Consider the following 21,005-nt stretch of genomic DNA (forward strand, 5'->3'; position numbering starts at 1 on the left):
AGGATGTGTCTGGGCTGCCTTCACAAGGCAGCATTTGTGAGTGATGTTGAGCTGCTGTTTATATCTATTAAAATAATGGATTTTTTTTTAAGATGTGGAAAAAAAAAATCTAAAAATGATTCCAGATCTCTTGTATGCATTATAAACAGGAATAAAAATGAATCCCAGTTGCTTAGGACTGGGAAGAGATACAAATTCATCCCCGGGGGACAAATTTAAGAAAACCCTACTTTTTATTTACATAGGTGAGATTTTACATGCAAGTCTTCCCTGCTTGTACTTGTACCCAAATGAGCAAATATTCAGGCAGAGCAAACAGATTTTGTGCTTGTGAATTATACTCATTGGGGAACAAAAAAAGAGCAAATAGAGATGATCTGTGAGGATAGGATTTATGTAAGCATTCAGAGAAATGAGGTGGAGGTCTGTTAATATTTATTTGCTGGTAGCTTCATGGTTTTTATTTTAGACTGAGAAATTGCTTAAGAATAAAAAGACAGTGCTCAGATATGAAGCTCTTGGTGTGACTATGACGCAGTGAAACTGATTGAAAAGGGTGGAAGGAAATCAGCCTGAATAATGCTGTGTTTTTCATGCTGTGGAGGCAAAAAGGACTTCCAGTGTAAAGCACAGCTCTACAAACATGTGGTTTCAATATTCTTATGGTATGTGGTGACCACTGCTCAGTAAAAGGAATTCAGCACTCCATTTCTTGCATACCGTCATGGGCTCTTCAGATAACACGAGTGGTTTTGCATACTCTGCAGTACTTAGAGAGGCACAAGGCAAAGTTGCTTGCAAACAACTCACATGAGTGGTGCAGATGAGTGCACACTGGTATCTCTCTGGGTTTTCTTTACAAATCCCCTGCAGGCAGAGTTTGCTCAACTAGTTGAACTGGCTCTTTCTGTCTTGTTTTTTTGGCAAACTAAGAATTTCCTTCCTGATAAAAACAGACAGCAGGCGTACTGATTGGGTGCAGTGTTGGAAAGGATATGACATCAGGCACGTCCCTTGCTTTGTACAGTGTGGTCTGCCTGATTGCTGGCTGCCTCCCAACTGAGTGAGGGAGGTGTTTCATTAAATCCTAACCCAGGTACTCGAGTTTCTGCATAAAGTGCTGCCGGCACCAAGTTCCAGTCTGCTGCAAGGTTTGTTTGACTTGCGCACACAGAGCCTGCTTAATAGATTACTCCCATAGGCAGGGGTTCATCGGGGAGGATGGAATTTGAACTCTCAAGAGCAACTGTGAAGTGAAAAAACAGAATTTGGACAGCCTAGGCTGAGATGGATGATGAGGGAACAAATCAAAACACCAGCAAATTGCCAGGAGCCGGAGGCCAGCCATCTGCAACTTCTCTAGCAAACCCACTGATGAGGGGTAAGTAACGCTCCTGCCTCTCCGCTAATCTTCTAGTCTGCCAGCAGAGGTGGAAGAGCGGTGGGTGGAGAGGGCAAAGTCAGGCTATAGCTGCGTGTTCCTCCTGATAGCCTGTTAACAGTGCAGGTCCATGTACAGTACCACACGTCCCCATGTTCTTGTACTTCAGATAGGCTTCTTATATGCTATTCATATTTGTAACTGAATTTGTTTGTTTGTTTTTGTGCGTGACAGAAAAGAATATCTGATTCTATAGTGCAGCTTGTATAAGCGGAAATAAATGCAGTATGTAAACCACAACAAACTGAAAAAGAAGTTGCAATGTGGCATGTTTGGCTTAGATTAGTGCCAGCTGAAAGCTCAGCATTGGCTCAGTTCCTCTTTTCTCTTCTCCATTCCCTTTCCTTCCTTTCTCTTCTCTTCTTTTCCTTTCCCTTCTCTTCTTTTCCTTTCCCTTCTCTTCCTTTCTCTTCCTTTCCCTTCCCTTCCCTTCCCTTCCCTTCCCTTCCCTTCCCTTCCCTTCCCTTCCCTTCCCTTCCCTTCCCTTCCCTTCCCTTCCCTTCCCTTCCCTGCCCTTCCCTGCCCTGCCCTGCCCTGCCCTTCCCTGCCCTGCCCTTCCTTTCCCTTTCCTTCCCCTCTCTTTTTACTTCCTTTTCCTTTTCCTTTTCCTTTTCCTTTTCCTTTTCCTTTTCCTTTTCCTTTTCCTTTTCCTTTCTTTTCCTTTTCCTTTAGGTAGACATAAATATTCTTGCAAAGGCTGAGTCAGCACTAGTGGGTACTTCCACAATGGACAGGCCATTATTCATTTGTGGTCACTGGTGAATAGTTATTTAGACAAATGACCTCACACTGATCATTGCTCTTTTGTCTGGCCTGGAGCCTGTGAAAATATGACATGGTAACAAAGGATAAGTAATTAAATTTCACATAACAATTTAGCTAGATGTGTTCCCTGTAGCTCTCTTTTCTGAGAAGCTACTCCTTCAGTTCATGGTCAGTGCAGTAGAACAAGGAGGTAAATTAAGATAATATGACTTTACACTATTCTAACTCCTTTCCTGGGCTATTCATGACTCTTCCATTCATACCGAAAAGAAAAATAGGACCATAAAAGTAAGAAGAGGCAACCTACATTGCAAAGATGTTCAGTATGTCTGCTGTGCTGTCTGCTCTCCTCATGTGGGTGTATGTATGTATATGCGGGTGTGTGAGGCTAGGGTAGGAGGGAAAGGAGAGTGTCGTTGTTATTAACAACGTGAACCAAACCAGGTCTGCACTGGAAAGGAGCTTTGGCAAAATGGTGTCAGGCTTCGTGCAGCTGGATGAGAAGTAGGGGAGTCCTCCTGCACACTGAGGAGTTGGTCGTTTGAAAATAAGAGTTCAGCTCATACCTCTTGGATTTGCCTGGTCCTAAGCAGAGCCAATAAGCTTCTCTGGTGGCTTGCAATAGGAATGTATTTGGCTCTGGCTATATATATCACAAACTTCCTGTGAAAGCCTTTCAATATGAAAAATACCATTCAGAGTACTGTTAAATACAATGCCATAAGCATATGTGTTATGCAAATATGTGTACAAGAGTGTACTCCAGCTGAAAGGATTTCAAAGCCCCTTGGGAGTAGTACCATGTGGGACCACTGCTGAAGAAAATCAGTCAGGGAACAGGCACCCAGTGTGCAGCACCATCCAGGGGCTGGATCAGAGGCTGGAAAAAGATATTTTAAACCATCACCACAGAAATGAATGCTCTTCTAGAAAGGCACTGGGAACGCGCTGTCATCTACAGGGAGCAGTCAGGACTTGCATGTTTGTGTGGTTAACAATATAAGGCTCCCTCTGTATACACTGTTGGCATTCAAATGCCCAAGTGATGGCAGTGCAATCAAATATGATCCAAAGTTTAATATAACCCCTGGGCTGGCTGGGATTTTCAGCGGTGAAAAGGGAGTTAGATATCCCAATGCCACTGAATTTGGGCTTTTGGATTTTGGACTTCTAGATGCCGAGGACCCTGATGCCTAACTTAGCATGCCTGTGGACTAAGGTGCTGGCTAAATTTCAGTATTGGATAAACTGGCTTGTTCCTGTGTGAGAGAGCACTTGTACAAATTTTTGGCAAACAGAAATTCTTGTGGCTGTGGTGGTACATACATTGAACACCACCGTCCCACATATGTACACCAGCCTTGCTCCTTTGCAGGCAGCCCTCATGGGCAGAATATTCTGAGGACTTTTATGAAAATCACTATTTCATAGTATTAAAAGTCCACGGCCAGTTAGCTTTGGCATTCGCTTAGCTTTTACTCAGAAGCTTGTAAATGGCTTAAATACTAATCATTTGTATTTCTGATGGTGTACCTACTGTGCTGCACAGAAATAGGGGTAAGATCCCAACTTCCACTTGCAGTCTCTTTCTTTCAGGTAAGAAACTCAAATTCCAGAACAGAGCAGGGATAAAATGGAAACTTTGTGATTAACCTGAGAGTGATGCCCTGGGTGCAGGAACTGGGGAAAAATGCCGCCTTCTGGAGGAGGCTGCCTCCCTGGTGTCCCTTCAGGGAGGAGGGGTTTGCTGCAGATGGAGCTGGGGCAGGAGAGATGGCAGCTGAGGCCTGTACAGTTCATGGCTGCAGAGAATTGGAACTATGTGGTAGCAATGAGGATTACAAAAGCTACTATAATTACTAAAGGCGCCTTTATAACCTGCACCCCCTGCACCTCCCCCCAGCTCATTCATCTGTTCATTTCATACACTCACTACAGCCCATGAAGCTGTATCGGGGTTTTGTCTCTTCCACCCTTTGGCCCTTCTAAATTTCAGGCTTCTCCCAAACCTCAATCACATCTGAGTTGATGAATCTTTCTGTGAATTTTCAGTTGCTCCTCAGTCCCCTATTTTGCTTCCCTTTGACTTTCATAGTCATAGGAGTGCAAGACTGGAAAAGACAACCTGCCTCATAGAGTTCACTCTCATTAGCTATTTCTATACTGCTAAATGAAAGAGACCGGAACTATTCCTGTTATTGACACCAAATGGTGTAGATTGACTTACCCTCACATCCTCGCTTGCTTAAGGCTTGTCCCCTTGAAAGCAAGCTGGCCACATCCACACTGTGGGCCTCACTTGATTACCCTGAGACATCCTTTTTATTTTATATATATATTTCCTTTTCAAAGTCTGTGAAATAATGAGGGCCATGTTACAGCTCAGCAAAGTGATATTTTCATAGCATAAAACTGAGGGGATGCATTACATGACTTTGTGGCAGGAAGGATGTTTGCGTGTACAAAGCCTGTTAGGACAGCATTGTGGAGGGAGGCTTGTGTAAGGTGAAGGGGCCCAACCTGGTGCAGCTTCGTCCATGAGCCCCTTTGGGAGTCTTCTTTGATAAGAAGTATTTCCCTGAGCTGTTCCCTGTATTATTTTGGAGTCAGCTGGAGCAAGTCAGGATAAGATGGGAAGCAAGCTCACAGTTAAGCATGTGGATGAGAAGCAGCTCAGTGCTAATTATCTTCCTGGCCCTCTTTATTTGGTAGCACAGATTTGCCTGCTAAGTCTGAATAGTCTCTCACAGTCACATACAGCAGTGGAATAGACGGCTGATTTCAAAGTGTCCACAAAACATCTAATCTGCAGGTCGCAGTCAACTGGTCACCAAACATTTTGTCAGTTCCCTGACAACAAACTTATGACCTACAGAAAAAAACTGGAGTCCACAGCTATGCTGAATGCATGCGAAGAGCAGGAAAAGGTGCTATAAGAGGAATTGATTAAATAAGACCTTGGGGTGAGGGCAGGAAAGCGACTGTGCCCATGCTCAGAGGAGTATGGGCACAACCCCTATGTCTGATGGTCCTCCTTGGTCTGCTCTTGGAGGTATGTTTCCTTCAGCTTTCAGAGCTGGTAGTCATTTTAACTGTACCCATGAGCAGGAAATACTGACCAGGGAAAAGGACCTCAGCCACTGGGTCTGCATCCTGTCTCCAGCCATGCTCAGTCTCCAGTGAACACAAAATAAAGCTTCTTTCTGGCCCCAAGGGGCATCCAGTGGTAACTTCGATTGTGCGGACGTAAGCCTATCATAAAACAAGGAATCCAGTCTTTTTTCAAACCCTCCTCCTTTCCCTTCCCTTAAGTATGTAGAAGTCACAACCAGAGACAAGGCAATGAGGAGAAAGAGTGAAAATCCTGAATCAGTTGCTTCTCTGACCATCGCTGATGACATTCCTTTCCTAAAGGCCTCATTCTGCCCACAACCCACCCCCACCTCAGGCTTCAAACCTACCCTGAGGTACTCTCCTTTGGGGAATATTTCCAGGATGTCACTGGGATTGCCGTGTGAGCCAGGAGCATGATGGACCATAAGCAGGGAAGGGTGGTTATCTTGAGAGAAGATGAAATCTTGATGTTCCTCAAGTTTGTTTGTTTTTTTAATTACTTCATTTGCATAAGAAGCACCACAGGAATCAGTCTGGTTCCCTCTTGTGATATATGTGTGACTACTAGCTTTCTGAATAGCTGCTTCTTGCCATGACCCACTATTTGATGTCTGAGAAGGGAAACACTAAAATCTTCTTGAGTCTTGTCCTTCAATAAGCCATTGTTCAGAGACAATAATACCTCTATCAGCAGAGTATGCTATGCAGATAAGCATTTTGGGGAACATCTAGTGGCTTAAAAATGGTGTACCGGAGCAGCAGCAATATCCTTTGGCCTATATGGATTACTCTAGAAGAATATACTCTACAGGCATAAAGGACTCTTGCAAGAGTAATTAAATGTATACCAGGCCTTTTGCAACCTCATAGAGGTCTAGCTGATGGAAACCTTAGCAACTTGCCCAAGCTGCTATTTGGGGTTTTCTTTTTATTTAATGGAAGGAAAGAGGGATAGCTGCAGTGGGCAGCTCAGTGTGTTTCTAAAAGAAGCTGCATGAAACACCCTCCAGAAATGCTTCTTTTCCTTCGCAGGGGGAACCTGGGTCATTAACTTAGACTAGACACTGAGTTTTGAGGCAATGACTACTGAAGATGGCGAATATCTCCCAGAGGAATTAGTGCTGTCAGCTGGCCCTGAGCTGTGAAATCTGTAATACCAAAGGTCCTCTTAGTATTGCTGAAATTTGGACGGTCCCTAGCTAGGGTCCTTAGCTAGCACCAAGCTAGGTTGATTCACTATATTAAGGTAATGAACAAATACAGCAGCTAGAGAAATGAAATATAAAAGTCATCAGCAGCTATGTATTTCTTCGGACCATTATGTTATGCAGCGTAACAGAGGAAAAGTAGGTATGCCTTGTGAAATGTATCAAATCATTCTTTTGCCTGGCAACCCCCAAAAAAGATCTTTCAAAAAAACACCCTATATGATTTGACAGGTTTGATGCCAAATTTGACCCTAAGGATTCCCTCCCTTGCCTCCATGATCCAACCAGAACTATGCTGACACGTTTCCCGTAATTGTTTTTGGTGTGTGGTACTTTTCTGAACACCAAGTTTTAAATCTCAAGATTACTTGGAAACAGCAGTTAAAAGCCTGTCTCTGATGTTTCATACTTCCTACATAATCTGGCAAGGTTACCTTTCTATGAGCACTGGAAATATCAATGTGTTTATCTTAGCGGTAGGAATAGTTTCTTTACGATGTACTTGGGTAAAATTTCACCCCTCCGGGCCCTGTCCCTCGGGCTACGGGAGTCGCAGCCCAGGTATCCTCTCCTCTGTCGGCAGGGTGCTAGGGAGGGGGCTCTCGCCTTCGAGGAGGAGACTTGCTTGCTTCAGGGTGTGAGAGCCAGGGCCTTTGCCGGTCCCGGGTACCGTTCCTTCAACATTTTATGTAAACCTCAGCGGGCCGCTTGTTATAGCTTGTCTTGCCTTGCTCCCGCAAAGGAAAGCAGTAAGAAATCAGGCACTTCACATAACCTTTGGGGGAAAGCCTCTGTCTCTTGTAAAAAAGCTTTCTGGAAATGTGCCCTTTTTTTTTCCCCCACCAAGACCACTTCAGCTCATCCCGAGTGCTTTCCTTCCCCCGCTAACGTTTAAGTAGAAAAACAAAAAGCAAAGGCAGACCCTGCTCCTGAGCCTCCCTCTGTATGTGCTGTATCCTCCTTCATGCTTTCCAGGGTTCAGAGAACACAGCTGTTACTTAACTGCCTCTGCATTGGCTAACACCAAACACTGAAAACTGAGAGACAAAATCAACCCGTAACACAGTTTATCTCCTTGTACTTTGGTACCCTTCACAGTTAACTGTTGCTTCTAGCCCATCTCTGAGTTGGGGTAAATGATTTAGCAGCTGTAGCCTTTTCAAAGCATTCATTTTGGGCTAATTGGTAAAGCGTAATGAGCTTGTGAAAACAAAGACTCTAGAAATAACTCAAAGCAGGGGACAAGCTCAGTCAGAGCAAGGTGATGCTTTGTAAATTGCTTTGTTGTCTTCTTAATGGAACGTAGGTGTTTAGTCCTAAGAGGATGAATTAAAAATACACCCATAGAGAGGTTATGCTTTTTTTCACCACTGCCTCCTGGTGGCTGCTCCAAGAAAAGCTTGGTAGTTCAAGGAATAAATTCGAAGAGAGATTTCCTGAGGGCACTCAGCTGAAGTGAAGTACTCTAGTGAAATAGTCCATGGAATTGTTAGCCTTTTTCCTGTCTTTCTCTTTATACAGACTTTGTTTCAGACTGGTCTCCTTTACATGATGCCTCTGTCCATGGGCGTCTGCTTACTCTGAAGAAACTCATCAACCAGGTATCCCTTTGCTAGGTTGATATGATCTCTGCTGAATTTATTCAGCTGTTGAGTGCAGGCTGTGTTTTAGTGTGAAACATCCAGGGTGAGTAAATCATTTTGACCTGATGGGGCAGAAGGCAGTGAAATCTGCTCTTAACAGAGGTTTTTTTCTGCAAACTTAGCATAAGCCCCGTGCACTAAACTGAAGACCTACAGAAATATCCTGGGTCATACTTTAATTCTCATGCAGACAATGGGACCCCAGTCACTGCCTCTCCTGCTGGCCGCCTGGACTTCTTCTGCAGCTCCCATGTCTTCCAACAATGTTTGGTGTCCGTGGTGGGGCTCAGCTCCACGTCTACACGCCCATGCCTGAGGCTTCGATTCAGTCACCCACACATCCATGCATGGTGCCATCTGAAGTGCCCGAGAGTGTACTGGGCCCCAGCTGGACCTGCAGAAGGGAATGGCCTGGGAGAAGTGATTTCTAAACCTCACTGCTCTGATTCTTTGAAATTCTCAAATTGGATTCTCAGTCTTGTGGAGAAGTTGACAGAAAGGGAAGAGTTAATGAAAAATCTTCCAGCCTAAACTTCTGGAAGGCCAAGATTACTAGAAAGAAAAAAAACTGTGCTAGAATCGAATAAAGTATTTCTAATGCAGAGACTGACTTTCCTTCAAAATGTGCTGAACAGTGAAAATTGGAAAACACGTCAAATCCATTTCAAAATTCTTTCCAGTAAAATAATCGCAAACTTGCTAGGCAGGAGGTCAGAAGGCATAAGTGGTGATGTAAGTAGGTGGCAGTCACGATTGTACAAAGAATACAAATAACTTTTTTTTTATTTCAGAGTTTGAAAAGAAAGCTGAGTGCCTAGAATGATGTCTGTAGTATCCCACTTGGCATTAAGCATTAGGCAGAAAGCCTAAAACTTTCTATTTTGATTAGTAGTGCGTAGTAGGCATAGCCTCTAATATGCTGCATACAGTATCCATTCCAGACAAAGCATCATAGCCTCTTTCTTTACTTACCTATTGAGGTAACATGAATTAACTGCAGGCAGTTGAGAAGGCGAGATTACACAAATGTTGAAGGATAATTATATAAAGCTTTTTTTTCTTTTAGGGGGGTTTTCTGCAATGATATTTTCTATTATTTCATCAGGGGAGCAATGTTAATCTACTTACAGCAGACCAGGTCTCCCCTCTCCATGAAGCCTGCCTAGGAGGTCATGCTGCTTGTGCCAGTGTCTTATTAAAGCATGGTGCTCAGGTAATTACATGATGGACAAGCCATCCAGTTTTGATCTGTTTTATTATCACACTTTAATGCTAGATGATATACTATTTCACTTTTATGTATTGCTGTGACTTATATATCGTGCATAGCTCAACTAAAACTGCATATGTTATAAAATGTACTTAATACAGCAATCCAAAAGGCATCCGCCGATACAAAGGCACAGATACAAACCCAAAAGGCACAGATACAAATAACAATTGTTGTTGTTATTCTTTAGACAATAATTTAGTGTTCTCATTGTTTACTTAAATAATAACAGTAAGTTCCTCTTGCAAAGTGTTTATAATCTTGCAAAAATTAAGTACATATTTTGTTTTCTGCACACACTAATCCTGTTGGTGTCAATATGCAGAGTCGGAAGTAGAGGTGTAAGACTGTTAGGATGAAATGACAATAAAATGGGAAGAAAATGGAGATAACATGTACAGTGATGAAATGGAGGCTGTGTCTCATAGCTTCTACTTTTCAAGTTAGTATCAAAATTATAGTGAATTAATTCATTGTACATATGTTACTTTTCAGTTTAATAAAAGAGGAGACTGCTCACTTTCTGCTAAAAATGAACTATTTCAAACTAGGAATGATGCTACATCTCTTGAGGGTATAGGTGAGGTGCCCAGTGTCCTCCTCGAGTTTTCTTGTCCAGGACAACCCTTCTCGGTAAGGCACCTTGGTGTGCCAGGGAGCCCCAGTGCAGCAGGACTGGGCTACGGGCTAGTGTGTTTGAAGCTTAGGTACCTGAGGAATAGGCACACATTTCTCAGTAACTTCCATGAGTTACTCCCAAAGTAACTCCTTTTTCTTTGCAGGGGGAGAGAATTGGGGCATTTAAAAAAAAAAAAAAAGATTTCTTAATATAGAGTTGGAATCCTTGGAAGAAGTAGACAGTTTTTGCAAGGAATAAAATAAAAATTATTGAGCCCTATTTTCTGTTGAGAGACAGGGTGATTTTCATCCATTCTGATATACTAGTCATGCATAGAGAAGGCAAAGAAAGAAAAAGCCTACTTGTGATTTTTTTCCCTCAGGTAAATGGAGTTACTGTTGACTGGCACACCCCTTTGTTCAATGCTTGTGTCAGTGGCAGTGTGGCTTGCTTGAATTTATTGCTGCAGCATGGAGCCAGTCTGCACCCACCCTGTGACCTAGCATCCCCTATCCACGAAGCTGCTAAGAGAGGTAACGCTGCGGGTGTCATCAATCCTTTCCATGTTACTAGCCAGAGGCTGAAGTGGAAAAGAGAGAGAAACAATTGTTCACTTGACTTAGGTCCTGTAAAATCCCCCTGTGTCTGGCCTCATCATGAGTGATGCAGCTCCTGCTGCCCTGATGTTCACTGAGGGCAGCTCGGCTCAGTGTGCGTGGCCTCTGTGTTCACTTGGTGACACCTGGAATGGGATTCATCGTCCAGACGAGCTGTCTGTCATGGAGGCATCTGAGACAGTTGTCTGGCTACCTGTATAAGCAACAAGGAGAAACAGGGCATGATTCATCTCATCTTAGGTAGACATCTGAAATGAGTCAGATAAAATGTAAGAACCTGATCTGGTTTTAACTGTGGCTTTGCAGCTCCTGTTTTCCAGGTTGAAAACATTGCAGTAAGAGGAGTGAATACAGTATTACATTACCATCTTGACAAAATAGTGATTCTTTCCAGATTACCCTGCTGCAGTAGAAAATTTGGACTGTCGGAAAATGTCTAATATCTGTGATTTGAGCTTCCTTTTTCCATTTTAAGGTCATGAGCAATGTGTTGAATTCCTCGTGTCCCGTGGAGTAAATATAGATCACGACATCAAACATCTGGGTACTCCACTTTATGTAGCTTGTGAAAACCAGCAAGTAAACTGTGCTAAGAAGTTTCTTGAGTCAGGTAAAAAGAAAAATATGGGATGGTGTATTTTTTTGTTTCTATAACATCTGTTTTTGGATTCTTGTCTCATCACAGATTCAGAGGTGCTCCTGCTCTGAAATCTTGGGGTGTTTCATTCTTGAGGGCAGGTCTGGGTTACTTAGGGTGGCACGGTGATAGGAGTCCTCTTGACTGAGGCGCTCAGCTACTCAGCTCTCAGTAAAACGAGGAATGATCCTGCATTTCACGCTACTGGTGGTGCTTAGAACAAACACAGTCTTTTCCGGTGTCTGTGTGTCATGCTGCAGTTATCTGAAGAGGGCAACAAGAAACTTCCTTCTTTCCTTGCTCCCCCTTGTCCCAAAAGAAAAGGTTCAATCCTTTTTACATGCTATTTCTGCAAATATGTTTTTAATTCCCACTTATTTCATAAAAAGTTTGAAACATGTCCAACACAGAAAAACATTGAGCATTATATTCTTAGCATCAAACAAACCTAGCTATAAGACTAAGCACTCAGATAATCATATGAGGCCGTTCCTTGTTATCTACAGCAATGCATCACTTCTCTCCAAAATGGTCATATAATATAATGTAGCTACACAAATATTACAAAAATGGTGGTACAAGAAACCCACTTTGAAAAGAAAAAAGAAAAAAAAATGCTTTGAGTGTTGGGCCATGATTTTCTATTTTCTGCCATTTGGTGTTTTTGCTGCCTTCTCTGTATGAGAATGTGCACTTAAGAAACAAAAATAGTTCTGAACTGGTTCTGCAGCTCACCCTCCTTGTGTTTTATGGGCTGTTAGCCCTGAATAATGGGCTGGGAAACACCGATTAGCAAGTGCTTATATCCTCCTCCACAAAGCTCTTCTAGAACTTCTCCATCCTCACTCCCCCCCCCCCCCCGATAGATTGGACAAACTAGCAGTTGGAAATCCCATTGGTCTAGGCCTCCAGTAGACAGCTGGTTGAAACTCTGCAATGATTTAAGGGAATGGGGCAATGGGTTGGGGAGTAGAGGAGGACCTCAGGTGGAAATACATCTTTGTCCTGCTTCAGGATACCTGTGGTCTGGGCTGTGGATGAACAGGTTTTGGACTTCCCCATGCACCATTCCTCCAAGATGATTTCCTTAGTCACAACCCCATTGCTCCCCAGCCCACTGCAAGCTGAGCTACCCTGCCCCAAAGTGTGGAAACCCACCTCCGAGTAGATGCTATACTGTTTACCGATTGTTTAGAGAAACAGCAGCTAGTGCGGGAACTGTAAAGGGGTTCCTACATTGTCACTATTCTTTGTTGTCTCTTTGTGTTCAGGGGCAAACGTGAATCATGGCAAGGGCCTGGATTCCCCTCTGCACGTGGCTGCCAGGAACTGCAATGCCGAGCTGGTGACGCTGCTGATCGACTTTGGAGCAGACATCTGGGCAAAGAACGCGGACAGAAAAAGGCCGATGGAGCTGGTTCCTCCGAGCAGCCCCCTGAGTCAACTCTTTCTGCAGAAAGAAGGTGCCCCTTAACATTTGTGTTATCCCTTCAAATGGGATTCTATGTGGAAAAAATAAGCTATCACAAAACGATACACTATTCCATGTTATTAACTCTACAAAAATGAAGAGCTTTAGGTTGTGGAGTCTCCTGCGCTGGAGATATTCAAAACCCCTCTGGAAGCAATCCTGGGAAATATGCTCTAGAGGACCCTGCTTGAGCAGGGGGGTTGGACTAGATGATCTCCAGAGGTCCCTTCCAACCTCAACCATTCTGTGATTCTGTGATTCTGTGAAAAGAGCCAAGGTTGGTTTTATCTCCTGGTATTTAGAAACTATTTTCTCTAGTGTCAGAATATAGTGGTATAGTGGTGGTACTAATAGTGATAACAGTAACAACAATAGTGCTATCTTTTGACCTCCGGGTCTAGGAACATAATGAATATATATGCTAGCCTTTTTTTAAAGGCTAGTATCATGTCCTGAATAATCCAGCACTATCAAACTGTATGCTTGACCTGTAGGAAATGCTTATTTTTTACCTATAAATCAAATGATTTTGGGTCCATTGTGATTTATTGGTTACAAATATTTTAATGGATGATGGAGAGAAATTTTATTTACTGCCATTTATGAGGAAGATCTAAATAAGGTCTCTAGTAACTACTGGTTGGAGTACTTCTGTTCTTCTTTAGATGTTCTCATTCAGTCAGTAAACTATACACATTACAAAATAGTTTGGATTTTGAACATTTTAATAAGCTACAGAGGGTATGATCCCTGACTCCATCATAAACAGAGTTGTACCAATGTAGAATGGGAACAATACAGTGGTGGCTGAGGCCCTGCATGTAGCACGAAACAGTAACGTGATGATAATAGCATGAAAACAGCTGCACAGGGTTTGTTATGTATGTGCAGCAGATATTTGGTCTTCTAGCTTAATCTGCGGTGCACAGAGCGGTGATCTTTCGGAGCACAAATCCCTGCTGTGCTAAGCTCCTGCCTGCCGCGGCACTGCGTGTGTCCTGTTTACTTGAGATAAGAAAAAATTTCAGGCACACCCTGCGGAGCAGGCCTAGGGAACATGGCTAGGGCTGACCTGACAGCTCCAACAGTAAGGAACATTTCCAAGTGAAACTCCGCCTTTATAGTGATTGAAAAGAGAAATAATAAATGCCTGGAGGGCATTTTGCTGTTGACTAGTGTTTTTCCAATGTTTTTCAACATGCCTTTTTCTGAGTAGGGTCACGATTACCGGGCAGCTGATTTCTAACTTCTTTGGTTGACTGAAAGGGAGCAATTTAGGAGAGCTGTGCCACATCTCCTTGCATTAGCCACATCTCCTTGCCCCGGCTGCCACCCCGTGTCCTGCCCAGCGCTCACCCTCCCAGGGTGGGCACAGCCCCATGCACAACTGCCTCCCCCATGCCGCAGGCCCCTGGGGGGCAGCAGCCCTGCGCCCGTGGCAAGGGCAGGCTGGAGAGAGCGTTACGCTACCACGGATGGGTTGACGAGCGTCAGCCTGGAGGCACCACAAAGTGAGTGCTCGCGGCGCATGTGGCCGTCTCCCTTTCCGGGACTTTGCCACGTTGCTGGATGACGACATACTCCACTTGCATTGCAGGCAGCGTCCTACACGTGGCCCGGAGAATTAGCTAACAGTCTAAAAATGCAGCGTGTTTTTAAAGAGTGTGCTTGCACTTTCTAAATGTTTTTCAGAGCAGTGAGTTTGCTTGGTTTTGGGGTAAGTCTTTAGTTATATTTTTCTTTCCGAATGGAGGCTTTTTTTACGAGATGTTTTCAGACTGGGCGTTTACATGTGGAAACAGGATGGCCAAAGAACCCCATGCAGAGCGATGCTGCAGCAGTCACTTTAACTCGCCCTATGTCGGCTGGCCTCGTTGCCTGGTACCCCAGCACCGGGAGACGCCTCCGGCTGAGCCCTAGTGCAGGAAGCCCTAGGCTGTGCCTGCAGCCTTGCGAACGGTGCAGAGCCGCTGGCGACCTGGCAGCCTGCACGCGGAAGGACTCAAAAGCTGGTTAAAGCAGCCACCTCCGTGCATATTCACTCCTCCCAGAGCGCTTCACTCCTCCGTCACCACCAGTGTTTCAGGTCATGGGGGGACGGTGCAGGCTCCTATCTTATCCGCCCCGCAGGCAGTCATGGCCTCTAACACCTAAGCTGCCCTCTCCCGGCTTATTTACTTTCCCCTTACTTTGTGCAGCGTTTTGGTTTATCTCCGCTTCACGGCCGGCATCCTCAATCGCTCAACGCCTGCTGCCCGTGGGCTGCCCTCCTCATCTGCCCTGCGGTGGTGGTCCCCGTGCGCTATGCGATAGCCGCGCCAGGGACACAGGCGAGAGCCGAACACTGAACGATGCCGCTGCTAAAAGCGCTCCACGGGATCTACCTTTTCATGAAAATGATAAGGCCCCCCCAATAAGCTTGTTATGCCGTTACATTTAAATAAAAAATACACTACAGATTCTTCAGCGGGGTTTGTATTTGTCAGCAGGGGGCCGGTTAATCAGGAAGCTTTAAATAATGGATTACAGAGAGTTTCTTTTGCCATGTGTTTATCACCGTTATGAAGTACGTCCCAAGAAGGCAGTGGGTCGCCAGCAGGGATCTCACCGGGGGTGAGAGGGTGGACGATTTTGAAGGAAGCCTCAATGAGCTGTTCTGCTCAGACAACACAAACCTGACACTGGTGCAGCTTAAAAGCAAAAGAACGAAGCCGCTGGTGCTAATTCCTGCTGTGTGCTGACAGCAAGCCACGACGCTTGAAGTGAATTGCAGGCGGGCTGATGTCCCCTCGTAGACATGAGTCTGGCTCTCACTGCCGAGCGCTGCGCGAGGTGGGTCACGGGAGCGGGGGAGAGCTGCGCTCTGCTGGAGGTTACAGTCCGGTATGAGCACGCGCAGGGGATGGCGTGAAGCCAGGCATGTGGTGACGCACAGCCGCTGTTTGCAGTGTGCAACAGCCGACCCGGGGGCGATAAAGCCAGGCATGTGACCTCTTCTCCTGCCCTTTCTGCAGGGCCGCTGTCCTTGATGCAGCTTTGCCGCCTGTGCATTCGAAGGTGCTTTGGACAGCAGCAGCATCAAAAAATAACCGAGCTTCTCCTCCCGGATGAGCTGAAACATTTTCTTCTCCACATCTAAGCCTTTCATATTTGAAACGGTGCCTTTAACAACACAGTAAGGTTTGTTAAGGAAAGACTCTTCTCATCAGTAGTGTTGCCAATGCCAAGTACCAGAAGTGGTACTTTCTGATAGTTGCTAGTCTCTCATAAAGCCCCAGGTCCAAGACACATGGGAATAGCTAACCTGCTGGGTCCTCACCAGTCAGTCCCTCCTCAAAATCTGTAATTTTGAAAGGAACAGTTCTGGATGGTTGTACTCTAAAGCTTGGGAATGTGGCTCAGGAGCTTCCGACAAAGTATAGAAAAGGAGCATATCTTTTTAAAATAGTTCTCTTGCTTCTCTGAATCCTGGCCCAGTTTCAGAGGGCTTGTGGTTGACAGCGCCTTACAAAGAAAACGCATATCCCAGCCCAGCACAAGCAAGACCCCACATATGTTTATCTCCAAGGATAGCTGCAACTTTACTGTAAGCAGCACCCCTGTTTCGTCTGTAATAGATCTACTGCACTACTATATGGGAAAGAAAAGGGACCTCAACTGAACCCATGTGCAAAGCAAGCAAGGCCCTCTGGCAGGTATTATTTATTTTCTAAATATGTCACAGTGCAGATAGATGAGCGCTAATGAACCATCATCTACATTCAGGCCAGCAATTGAAATATGCGTTTCTGCCATAAAAACATGTAGGTCACTGCTGATGGCAGCTCCCTACAGAGCAATAATAGTGGGGAAAAAAAGGTTAATATCCATTAAAAACACTTATTCTTGATGTTTTGAGACATAAGGGAGCCCCCCCCTCAGTACTACACAATTTCTCCTTGTAGAATACTATTTTGCAAGGACACAGGCTAATAGGCCATCAGTTCTGGGCACTGAGTGCTCTCCCTTTCCTCCTTGAATATGAAGTGATATTTCCTAAGCATTTCTCAGCATGCATCAGAAAAATTACAGCCTCTATCCCCTTTCCCCTACCAAGAAAAGGGAACATCTTAAGAGTGAGATAAAAAAAAGTTTTATTGGAAAAGTGCTACCTCATTCATAACATTTCTCATGGGAGAGGTAATATTAATACCTCTAATGCATGGTGATAAAACAAACAGTGAAAATGCTGAAATTAAAGTCCATTACAAATTAAAAAGATAATAGATAATTTCTGTTCCTCCTCTCTTGCTGACTCAGTTTATACATCTCTCAAGTGAACATGACATATGGGGTTCTTATTCCTCTGAGGTCATTAGAGCTAAAACTTCCTCCAGCTGAACTTTAATGTTGCTTGTTTTTCTTTCCCTCCCAGAAGCACGCCCTGCAGCTACAAGTCCAAGACCAATTACAGTCTGCCATGGGAGGGAGCACAGTGGATATTGGCTGTCCCGCTCCACAGTTAGGACCTATATCCGCTCATGCCTTCGTGGGGAGAGCAGGCACCAGAGCTCACCCCATCCCGTGGCCAAGATGCCGAAACACCGGCTCCGCTGCCAGCGCCAACCCATCTCCCGCTCCGAGCCATGGTGCCTCCTGTGTGAGCAATGCCACAGCTTCTGCAGACCCAGCACCCGAGCATCGGAGGGGCAAACCAACCACAGCGGCGCTGCTGGAAATCCTTTTTGCTTAGTTGTGAAGGCTCCTGCAAGGCTGGGCTGGGGTGTGTGGCAGCTGACTGTGCTGTGCTGACGTAGAGCGAGCATGTGGAAAAATGCTGCCTGGCCTGTGCTGGTGAAACAGTTAACTTCAGCAGTGAGATATACTGCGTCCTCAGCTCGTGAGTGGAGAGAATGACAGCTTTCAGTTAAGACACCTTATTTTGATGTTTACAGTGTCCGCAGTGCAAGCCTTCTTCTCACACATGGGAAACTCAAGAGGATGGATCAAATCCTGCACCTGTGTGCTCATATTTGCTGTAAATTACAATTTGCATCCTAACACTGTCCAGTACAAATGCAGGCGGTAGATGATCTGTATGAGGGTTTGGTTTTGTGCTTGCCAAACACAGCAAGAGTAGTTCTGTGAGTTTTGTGGGACACTAGATTGTACTCTAACGGGACAAACACATTTTGGTCTATAACTTCCATCGGGATACAGACACGTAGAAACCTTTGTTGATCTGACTCCATTCGTCACACCTAATTTGAGCCATCTGAAAATTCCCTGGCTGGTTTAAGATGGCCGTGTATATTCTTCCCCTCCTAATGAGAAAGAAAAATAGAAACCTGTCTTGATAGACTGAATAAAAGCAAGTATCTTAGACAGGTGGCTCCTTCTAAAATCAATATATTGGATAAGCAGAATCTGCGTTGAATAGAAGGGAATAGATAATTAACTTAGCACTTAACTTTCAGAAAGTTAAAGTTAAGCATGCAGAATCCCTGCTTAGGTGACCACATCTGAAAATTGAAAAAGCAGCTTGTCATATTATAAATGATGAAGAACAATTTTTTTACCTGCTAGTTTTATCATTTACCTTTAAGCATCTTATTTTTTAACCTCAACCCGTGGGTTTATAGGATTAATGCTAATATCAGGAGAAAATTGCTCATAGAAGGTATTTAGAGTGTTGTTTCTAAGATTTGTTTTTCTTCTGGAAATTTCATAGCATTACTCTGTTTACTTGAATTTCCCTGGTCATGTATAATTAGGATGAACTCTCTATGCACAGTTTGTATCATCTCAGTATATTTGCTAATTTATTTTAATATTAGTTATGATCCACACTGGTGAATTACATCTTTATGCATCAACACTTATCCAGTTACACACTGTAAAAGTTGTACACGATGCAAACTGAGTAAGCTCAGAATAAGTAAGATTTGGAGTTTTTTCTATGTTTGAAACCATTTCATATGTAATGCTGGATTTCAAATATTGTCATGAATATATTTTTTCAGATTCTTTGCCATTATTTTCTTAGCAGTTTAATGATAGTCAACTGGCAACTGTATATGATATTTGCTCAGAAATATATGATTTGTACTGTATTTTTGTTTTCACTCTTTTTTTAAGTGACAGAACTAATTTTCTGCAGAATCTGATATTATGGAGTTTAGGACTGAATTCTAATCATTTGGCATGCTGCCTACAAAATAGTAGTACACAGTAGTTCTTTTTAAATAGACCTGCACTATAGATGACACTAAGATGCAGATACTGTGTAAATCCTATCCTCTTGCTGATGTTTTAAGGTAGCGTTGGACTCCAGCAATTATTTTTCTGTTCACTTACGGGTTACTGAAAAGGAGCATGAGATTTTGCAAAGCAGGAAAAGATGTAAATTAAGATGGTAACCATCTTTAATTTGTATTTTTATACTACCTGCCTTTTTTCTTCTGCCTGCTCAGCAAGGGCACTAACTTTTCTTCCATCATCCCGGACATAACTTAAAAGAAGAGGCATGTGTAGTGATCTGGGTGCCTTTGTAGGCCCAGTAGGAACACTTTTAACTGGAAGCAAGCTTGTGGAAATCCCTGTACGATCTGAAGCCCAAGGGGTGTCCATCAGCATCGAGCAGGTGCACTGAAAGGGCTGGAGAGATGTGGGAGAACAGGAATTCCCTCTCCTTTAGATGCATCTCTGGGGGTCTCTGACCGCAGAGACCAGTTCAAAGAGAGAGGGCAGTTCTGGCAAATTGCTAGTTTTCAAGATATTGTTTCTGCTGGATGCAGGGCTGCTTATGAAAACTGTTGAACTAAACAGCTAATGCATTAACAAAACAAAACAACTAACTCAAGTAAGTAAATCCTCTTTTGATTTGCTGAGGGGTGGTAGTAAGCACCAGAGTCCCAGGGTGGTAGTAAATACATTTTGCTTTACTCGATTAGCAAAACAGCATTGATCAGCTGCAAAATAGCAAATTAGTGGTGCTAGAAGCGAGAAAAGAGAATGCTCCTATCTTTAAACACGGAATATGTAGTGAATTCCCCTCAGACGCATGCTCTTGAGAGCCACAGATCCAAGATTTGAGACTTTTAAAGCCGCTTTTTCTTGCTTAACACGTACACTGTATCTGTCAAAATGGAGACTGCCTTGCCCTGCAGTCCCAGCCAGAACCCTGCTGGCTTCGAGTAAGGGTTCCCAGGAGTTATTTCTCTGAATAGTGAGTTGTTATTTGTCATTCCTTGGTACATTGCTCAGCTTACTGCTCCAAGGGATGCTTACTTTCATGCACATAGGCAACATTTAATGCAGAAATGCTCACGAGGATGCCCTGGGGAATCCGCTTTTCTTTAAAATAACAGCAGTGAACTGCTGCTGTGAAGGGAAATGTTTTAAATTGTCATATCCCCATTTAACATGGCAAACCTTACTCTAGCACTAAGTGCTACAGTAGCACAACTGGGCAGCGCCCTGGTCATGCCACTATGCAACAAGATTTTGCTTCTTCTCTGTGCTAGATGAAGCCTTTACTTTCTGAACTACTGGCCTTTGCGTTTTTTTATAGGGCTTGAAACTCATTAATCATCACTGATTCAAGAGACATGGGACTAGATTCATGGCCTTAGCTTCTGTGAAGTAAAATTGAGTTTATAATCTGTCGGCTGTCTCACTTCACAAATTAAACTGTGGAATCTGTGCTGAGCCTGGGGCTTTTGAAATCCCTAGAGCTGTTCTTTCTGAGGTCTGAAAAGTACAGCGATAACAGTTAAAACAGCTCTTTGTCTCTAAATCCCAAAGGTTCACATAGAGCCTGTAAAAAATTTATGACTATGGTAAATATAGGATTGTCTCATTCTTTTAAAATGCACTTTTTATTAACTTATTTTGGAGAATGTGAATTGTGTAGGTTTTGCCTTTGATTAAATAGTTATCCTAAACTAAGAAGTGATTATCTTGCAAACTGCTAGTAGGAATGAAGCTTCTCGTGACTGCTTCGCTCTCCCTGAAGGTGAGTCACCTCTGCACACGACTCCAGTTTTGTGCCGTTCTGAGGAGCGTGAGGACTGAGGCTGACAAATGATTTGTTTCTTTCTACTGTTTATATTTTATTTTTCCTATAAGCTGGTAGGTGGTACTTCTGTCCTTTCAAGTCTTTTCAGAGAGAACTATAGACTTTCCTTTCAGTAGTAACAGCGCACATTGTCATGGCTTCAGAACATGCAACAAATGTAT

At 43.8% G+C, this 21,005-nt stretch overlaps 1 protein-coding gene across 6 annotated transcripts; it reads left to right on the forward strand.

Moving 5' to 3' along the window:
* Positions 1 to 765: 765 nt before the first annotated feature.
* Positions 766 to 20,468, forward strand: ASB9 (ankyrin repeat and SOCS box containing 9). Of its 6 annotated transcripts, none has more exons than XM_068919648.1 (9): positions 975 to 1,096; positions 1,202 to 1,381; positions 8,050 to 8,129; positions 9,277 to 9,384; positions 10,443 to 10,593; positions 11,153 to 11,287; positions 12,586 to 12,777; positions 15,800 to 15,965; positions 17,200 to 18,877. In XM_068919648.1, exons 2-8 carry the CDS (start codon positions 1,288 to 1,290, stop codon positions 15,922 to 15,924), a joined length of 885 nt encoding a protein of 294 aa, XP_068775749.1. In that variant the 5' UTR covers positions 975 to 1,096; positions 1,202 to 1,287; the 3' UTR covers positions 15,925 to 15,965; positions 17,200 to 18,877. The 6 variants fall into 6 exon arrangements, with proteins under 6 accessions (XP_009667489.1, XP_009667490.1, XP_009667486.1 ...); XM_068919666.1 differs by having other exon boundaries at positions 1,004 to 1,096; positions 15,800 to 15,960; positions 17,200 to 18,876; XM_009669194.2 differs by having other exon boundaries at positions 766 to 1,381; positions 17,200 to 20,468.
* Positions 20,469 to 21,005: the final 537 nt, after the last annotated feature.

The sequence above is a fragment of the Struthio camelus genome, chromosome 1 (genome assembly GCF_040807025.1).
Source record: "Struthio camelus isolate bStrCam1 chromosome 1, bStrCam1.hap1, whole genome shotgun sequence".
NCBI lineage: Eukaryota > Metazoa > Chordata > Aves > Struthioniformes > Struthionidae > Struthio > Struthio camelus.

What these genes read in the sequence shown, in the direction of transcription:
- ASB9 (XM_009669191.2), top strand. Translation starts at nt 1,288, where the DNA reads ATGGATGATGAGGGAACAAATCAAAACACCAGCAAATTGCCAGGAGCC. An exon ending in TATTAAAGCATGGTGCTCAG is followed by an intron (nt 9,385 to 10,442) that starts GTAATTACATGA and finishes TTTTTCCCTCAG; the next exon opens with GTAAATGGAGTTACTGTTGA. An exon ending in CCACGAAGCTGCTAAGAGAG is followed by an intron (nt 10,594 to 11,152) that starts GTAACGCTGCGG and finishes TTCCATTTTAAG; the next exon opens with GTCATGAGCAATGTGTTGAA.